The 6,616-nt window shown below is 48.0% G+C and overlaps 1 protein-coding gene across 2 annotated transcripts; it reads right to left on the bottom strand.

The window, feature by feature from the left end:
• Positions 1–860: 860 nt before the first annotated feature.
• tekt3 (tektin 3) lies at positions 861–5,991 on the bottom strand. 2 transcript variants are annotated; one of them, XM_062475030.1, is made up of 8 exons: positions 5,889–5,991; positions 4,831–5,419; positions 3,854–3,937; positions 3,681–3,751; positions 3,442–3,585; positions 3,086–3,308; positions 1,750–1,904; positions 861–1,563 (listed from the first exon to the last, which is right to left on the bottom strand). In XM_062475030.1, the coding sequence occupies exons 2-8, from the start codon at positions 5,401–5,403 to the stop codon at positions 1,347–1,349; spliced, it is 1,467 nt and encodes a 488-aa protein (XP_062331014.1). In that variant the 5' UTR covers positions 5,404–5,419; positions 5,889–5,991; the 3' UTR covers positions 861–1,346. The 2 variants fall into 2 exon arrangements, with proteins under 2 accessions (XP_062331014.1, XP_062331013.1); XM_062475029.1 differs by having other exon boundaries at positions 5,720–5,941.
• Positions 5,992–6,616: the final 625 nt, after the last annotated feature.

The following is a 6,616-nucleotide window of genomic DNA, read 5'->3' as shown; positions in this document are numbered from 1 at the left end:
GGGGGGGGAGAGAACGAGGGAGATGGAAAATTGATAGGTGAAGCATAAAACATAATTCTACACAGGCTTCAGTGAGGTGAAAGTTAGCATACCATGAAATCCGATTTTTCCACAGATGAATGCCATTCAGCATGTACAACAACATACACAAATGTCAAGACAGTGGCGACTCCCGTGTGATGCTGTGCCAGAGAGGGAAGTCCAGGAGGGCAGACTCACGTCCAATCCCCCAAATCCAACGTCAACATCCCCCCTCCCCTTTCCAAGAGGTGACGGGGGGCGGGGGGGGAGTCAGTTTACACCGACGGTCGAGAGTAGCTCCTCAAACACCTACTTGTATGCGCCCTCCCTCCGGCTCCGACCCAGGGAGATAACACCATCTGTTTGCTGATGACTGCTGGCCCCAACGTGTCACATCTGCTTCACCCGGCGCCCCGTGTTGGTGTCCAGGGGCTCAGCTGAGGAGGAGTGGAAAAGTGGGCCTTTTATGAATCCCTCTGAAGTGGGAGATCCTACCAGACTGACGCGCCCCGCCCTGTTTGTGGCCCGCAGGAGAACTGAGGGAATCCATCGAAGGCCTTGGACGTGTGTTTGTCTTTTCAGGCGTTGGTGACTTACTGTGTTTGTCTTTGAAACCGTATCTCCGTAATAGCCTTGAATTTATTGCTTTAGGGATAAATATCTGGATTTCTAGAACATAATTCAGTGATAGCTATGCAGAGCACTTATCAGGCCAGATACCCATACATGGTCAGAAAAGCTGCCATAGACTATCCTCTCAGTTAAAGTGTTTTTGTGTTGTAGGTCTACAGTGTACTGTACATGTTTCATTAATCCTTCATCAACGGCACTTGTAAATATTACACGTCAAACAAGTACTTTATTTATTTGATTTAGCAAATGATGTAATGGTGGCTCCCATTGTAATGATATGTTGTGCTTGTAATCTAATCCTTATCAGCTGCCATGATTTCCAAACCTCAGGCTGTTGTATGAATAAATGTTATTCCTGATTTTGCCAACCAGGCTGCCAGTGCAACACTTCCTCAGACAAACAGTCACAGCTTTCAAACTTCTTCATGATTTCAAGTGTTGTGATATCATTGTTTTGTCCCTCAAGCCACTGGAAAGTTGGTGGACCTGTCTAGATGAGGGTTATATCTAGGTGGTAATGTGGTCCTGTCTAGGTGAGCTGTATCTAGGTGGTTATGTGGTCCTGTCTAGGTGAGTTATATCTAGGTGGTTATGTGGTCCTGTCTAGGTGAGTTATATCTAGGTGGTTATGTGGTCCTGTCTAAGTGAGCTGTATCAAGGTGCTTATGTGGTCCTATCTAGGTGAGCTGTATCTAGGTGTAGCCCACCAGGCGTGGCATGCTGGGGAAGGTTTTGCGCATGCTCATGCACTTCTCCTGGTCCAGGAAGAGGGAGTTGGCCTTGACGGACAGGTCATGTTCCAGGGTGGCCTTGGTCTTGACCAGCGTCTGCAGGGTGTTCTCTGCCTCCTGCAGCCTCTCGCGCAGCTTGTGGATGGTGTCCTCGATCTCCCTCACCTCACTGATCAGTCTGAAGAGAAAAGGAGAGTTTTGAAAAGCTGGGCCGACACCTTGAAAGGAAGTGTGGAAGTAACGTGCCGAAGTCTGTGATTGTTGTGGCTGATTTTCCAACAATATGGGAAGCAGGTGAAACTCCCTAGTGTCTGGTAGGCTGTGTGTGTGTGTTTGGGACAGGGGTTCCACATGTTGTGTGCACCTGTGATGGGGGTTGTCTCTGCAGAGCTCCACGTTAGGCCTCCGTGTCCTCTCCTCCAGCCTGGTCTGGGCCACCCTCAGGGGGTTCTCCTTGTCTCTCAGCGCCTTCTTCAGGGACTCAATCAGCATCTCCGTCTGGAAGATCTCCTGGAGGGTCTGCACAGGGACACATGAGAAGCACGGCGCGGTGAGAAGGTCCTGGGAAAATGTGATGAGGAAAACGACTGACCCGGACAGCATTCTGAAACGTCGAAAGAGTTTGGCGTCGGGGGCCCGAAAGAGAAAGCAAAACAGGCTCTGTTGACTCGCACGGCGCTTGTGGAAAAGCGAAAAACTTCAGTCGCCGTGCATTCCGAGGCGTTCGCAGAGCTGACGAGGTCAAGCGGGTTCAACACTGTTCGGCAACACACAGAGCACGCCCCAGCCCAACACATTGAACCTAACGTAATTCCCCAGAATCACCAGGCCACCCAACCGTGGGTGACGGACCTTTATTAAAGACCGTGTGCTTCGCATAACAGCTGCTGTCGGTGGATAAGCGCACAAAACAGCTGAGGTAGATTCACCCCGCCATCTCCAATTAACCCTTGGAACAATGGGACCCACTGTTCAGTCCCGGGGTATGTATCAGTATACAGTACATAATGGGACGGGCAGTGAGAGAGACATCTATTTTGGGCCTTTTCTTTTGAAAACACTGTTTCGTCAACACAGAGGTGCTTTTCGTTCCAGAAAGTTCTTCTCTCTACTGTGCTCTTGTTCACCATCCTCAGCAAACCAATAGGAACGGTTGAACAATCCTTATCAAGAAAGATAGCTTACTTTTGAATGGAGCCCAGGCAGTGTTCTGTGAGCTAGCATGCCTTCTTCCCAAACACAATTATGGTGGAAGGGGCTGAATTTAGCCTGCTAGGGCGGGTGGGTGTGAAGATGAAGAGTGAGGCCATTCCAAACACTCACATGCTCCTTCAGTTTATGTCTGTACTTAAAAGACAAACATAAAGTTTGCCACACGTTTATCTCTTAGTTCAAGAGCAAAGCTACGGTACCTGCTTAACATATTGTGTAACTCAAAGAATGTCATACTAACCAATAAAACTATTGATAAATCAGAGGATTTTATAGGCCTCTTTAACTTGAACAAACATACCATAGAGTTAACAAGGCACTTCTCTTGGGTTGATTTTAGGACTGTTAGAACTAGCCTAAGCTGGGAGACGATTACACTATTTACACACACGCAGTATAGTTACGGAAGTCTCCAGCAAGTAGCAATGTCTGCATCTCAGTGTGAATTGAACAGGACTGCCCAGAGAAGGGTCTATGCCCTCGGTCACCTTGGCCAGATGGGTCTGAAGGCTGTTCTTGGCGTCAGATGTCTCCGACATGCGGCCTGTGAAGGCTATGTTGACCTTGTTGAACTGGTTCCACATCTCACTGGACGTGGCGTTCATTAAAACCTCAATCTCATCCCGGAGCTTGTGTGAGGCCACACGCTGGCTTTGGGAGTGGAGAAGGTTGTCGTCCGTGAACTTGGACCACGAGTCGGGCAAGGACAGCCTGAGAAGTCAAAAGAGCTTCATAGACTGAGCTAAAGGTCACACAAATGATTTTCGAATATTTCAAGGCGCGGAACAATGTCACCCGTGTAGGGCTTGGGCAGCACACGCTTGGTGTAGGACACCAAACTCACGAGGGGTCCAGTCTGTCGATCCCCCTGTAGTAGCCGATCCCATCCGACGTGTTCCTAAGGTGGTGGCACCTGTCGTCTATCCTCTGGGCGGTCACCTTGTCGTTCAGGTCTCTCTCCAGCTCGTGTTGGGACGCTCGGTTCGACCTGGGAAGAGTCGACCAGCACATAGGAAGAGTCTGTAGACGTTGTTAGTTATGCCGGGATAGTTATGGCCTTCGTGTACAAACGAGCCAACTCACGCCAGCTGGGCGACGGCTCTGTCCAGATGCCGTCTCATCCTCTCCTGGCATGACTTGATGACCTCTACTTCCTGGTTGAGTGGGAGAAAAAAAAAGTGGATTGAGAAAAAAACGATAACAGATTTTTACGTTTAGCAACTGCCATTATCTTGTGGTGGCTTTGACAGCTGTACCCTGATGAGATCTTTCTCCACGCCGTCATGCACCAGGTCGATGGACATCCTCTTCTCCCTGTGGTATAAGCACTCCTGAGACACCTGGAAGAGAGGGCAGACGTTGTTGAAACTGTCAAATAGATTTGCCGTGATGAATTCTACATTCTACACTCTGCGTTGATGTAGCCATAACCAACATCTAACAAGATTAATCTCATTTCGGTCACATCAGTCGAACATGAGTGAGATTTAATTCAAAGTTTAGACGTCTTTCACTTTTTGAAGATGTGGAGATATTGAAACCACACAACCCCTTTTCAGTTTTTTTGTTTTTTTTGGCATATATCACCACCACATTTCAGAATCAGATTTCCTGTCTGGATGGCTCTACATTCAGCATTTCTATCCCCACATACACCTTGATGTATGTGGGGACCTTCCTTGAATCATCACCGATGCTTTAATTAATGGAAAACCTTTCAAAACCTTTCAATAACGTTTCAATAGCACAGGTGTGATTGATCACTGTATTAATTCCACTCCTAGGTTTACATTACCTTTAGAGAGCATTGTGCTGCTACCTGATCTCACCTATCGGCCCATTCATGTCACTAGAACTCCATCCAGATCAAGTTGACACTACTTTACGCCCCAAAGCACTTGCAGTGCTTAATGTGGAGGGTTTCTTGGTAACCAAGCGACCTCATTCGAAACGGGAGTTCTAAGGCTGTGTGAGGCTGCCCTCGGTGACAGACTTGTCTCTGCATTCAGGCCCCCTCAGAGAAACCATGTCACCACAGGCCACACAGTTCCGAGTGGGGTGAAAACGCTCAATGATCCGCAGAGCACTCGAACAGCTGTGGGCTTGCGACGTGCGAGCTTGTGGAGATTGTCAAATACTTCTGTTTTTGACGCTGTCGTTTTCGTCACACTCAAATTCGCACCGACAAACACACACAACACACACACACACACACACACACTCTCTCCGTTACCTGGAGCGGTCCCTCCGTCTCGGCCAGCGCTCTCTCCAGCCTCCTCTTCACCTCGGTGAGGGCCGCTATCTCGCTCACCATGTTGTCGATCTCGTGGTGCAACTCCGACCTCCAGAAGACGATGTCGTTGAGGCGCTCCCCGATGTTCCTGCTGGTGGTCTCCTGCGTGCGTCGGGTCAGCTGCTCCTTATCCTGCATAAGCCTGATGGTGTCCTTCCTCAGTCTCTCCGCGCTGTTTCTGGAAGACTCCGACTCCCTGTAGTTGCTCTGGTTGGACATGTACCAGTCGTTTGGGGTGTAGCGAGTGGTCAAGGCAGACCTGTTGGATGGGTATAAGGTGGTGTTGGCCCGGACCAGTTCGAGGTTATCCCTCTGGAGGGAGGAGAAGTTGGGGATGGCACTCCCTGTCCTGTAGTAGGTGTTGGTCCTCCAGGGCTGGTTGGCACTGTGGCTCATGGCCAGGGCCGGTTGGTGGCCGCGGTAGCTGGACGCCATGGTGGAGATGGCAGGGAGGAAGTGACTGGTTTTGGGACGGGCATATGTAGCCGTTAGCGTGGATCCCATCAGCTCCATTTATCCTGAGGGTCTCCTGAAAATGTGTGACCGATTAGCAGGATGTATGAGCACATATGTTTCCAGTGAGCATTAAGGCAGGCATGACCTTAAGTCTGGCACCAGTCCTACACACTGTCAATTGTCATACAGTTTGCAGTAAAGTATAGTCAAACTTTTATCCTGTTAAAAATTCCTGCATAATAATATACATTGGAATTATAACAAATATTGTAAATGGCTTAAATCTTACACAAGTTTATAAAATCGAAGATGAATGGATCCAAAAACGGTTTCGTTTTTAACAGTTTTCACTCTAATGATTATCAACAAATACCCTGCGGAGTAGCGGGTGCCCAGGTGTGATGATCACCGAAAACAACAACAAATGCCCAGCGTCCCTGTCAACCGCTCATATCACAAGGATAAAAAAGCAGAAAATAGCTCTCTCTCGACACGCAGCGCACACGCCTACCTCCACCGTCAAACCGGACAGCAACGCTCACCTGCCAGTTTCAAAGGAGCTTTCAAAGGTACGCTGCGCTACATTATTGATGAATGTCTTTGCTATATCCACTGAACTCGTTTGGTGCTGTAGCGAGCCAATAGTCTACCGTCCGAGAGGCGTTGCAAAGCTGGCCAGAATTTCTGTTGACATAAGATGCAGTTGCCATAGTTAACTTTGAAAGGGTCGTTTTAGTGGGTGCAAAGTTGTTGGTTATATACTGCATATTTTACAGGACGAATAAGAAGTGGATAACATTAAGGGTTAGGGTTACTATTGTTTTACATACGGTACTTTAAGAGGGGTCTATGTGACATGTTCTGCGTTGATGTAGCCATAACCAACCATCTAACATAACTAATATCATTTCGTCACATCAGTCGAACATGAGTGAGATTCAATTCAAAGTTTAGACGTCTTTCACTTTTTGGAGATAAGGAGATATTGAACCCACACAACCCCGTTTCTGGCTATATATATATATATATCACCACCACATTTCAGAATCAGATTTCCTGTCTGGATGACTCCATGAAATCAGACTGCCTAACATCTGGAACTTAGTATAAGCAGTCTGGGTGATAAGCCCTCGTATAATCAAATGTGTCTAGACCCATGTGCAGAGGAAATGGACATTGCGTGTGTGTGTGTACATTAATGTGTGTGAGATGATATTATACTTGGGGAATTTTGGACATATGATGAGGTGTGGCACATCTGGTAGCAGCA

Source organism: Osmerus eperlanus, chromosome 12 (genome assembly GCF_963692335.1).
Source record: "Osmerus eperlanus chromosome 12, fOsmEpe2.1, whole genome shotgun sequence".
NCBI classification, from domain to species: Eukaryota; Metazoa; Chordata; class Actinopteri; order Osmeriformes; family Osmeridae; genus Osmerus; species Osmerus eperlanus.
The sequence above is the reverse complement of the archived record's forward strand: the minus strand, read 5'-3'. Positions and strand labels throughout refer to the sequence as shown.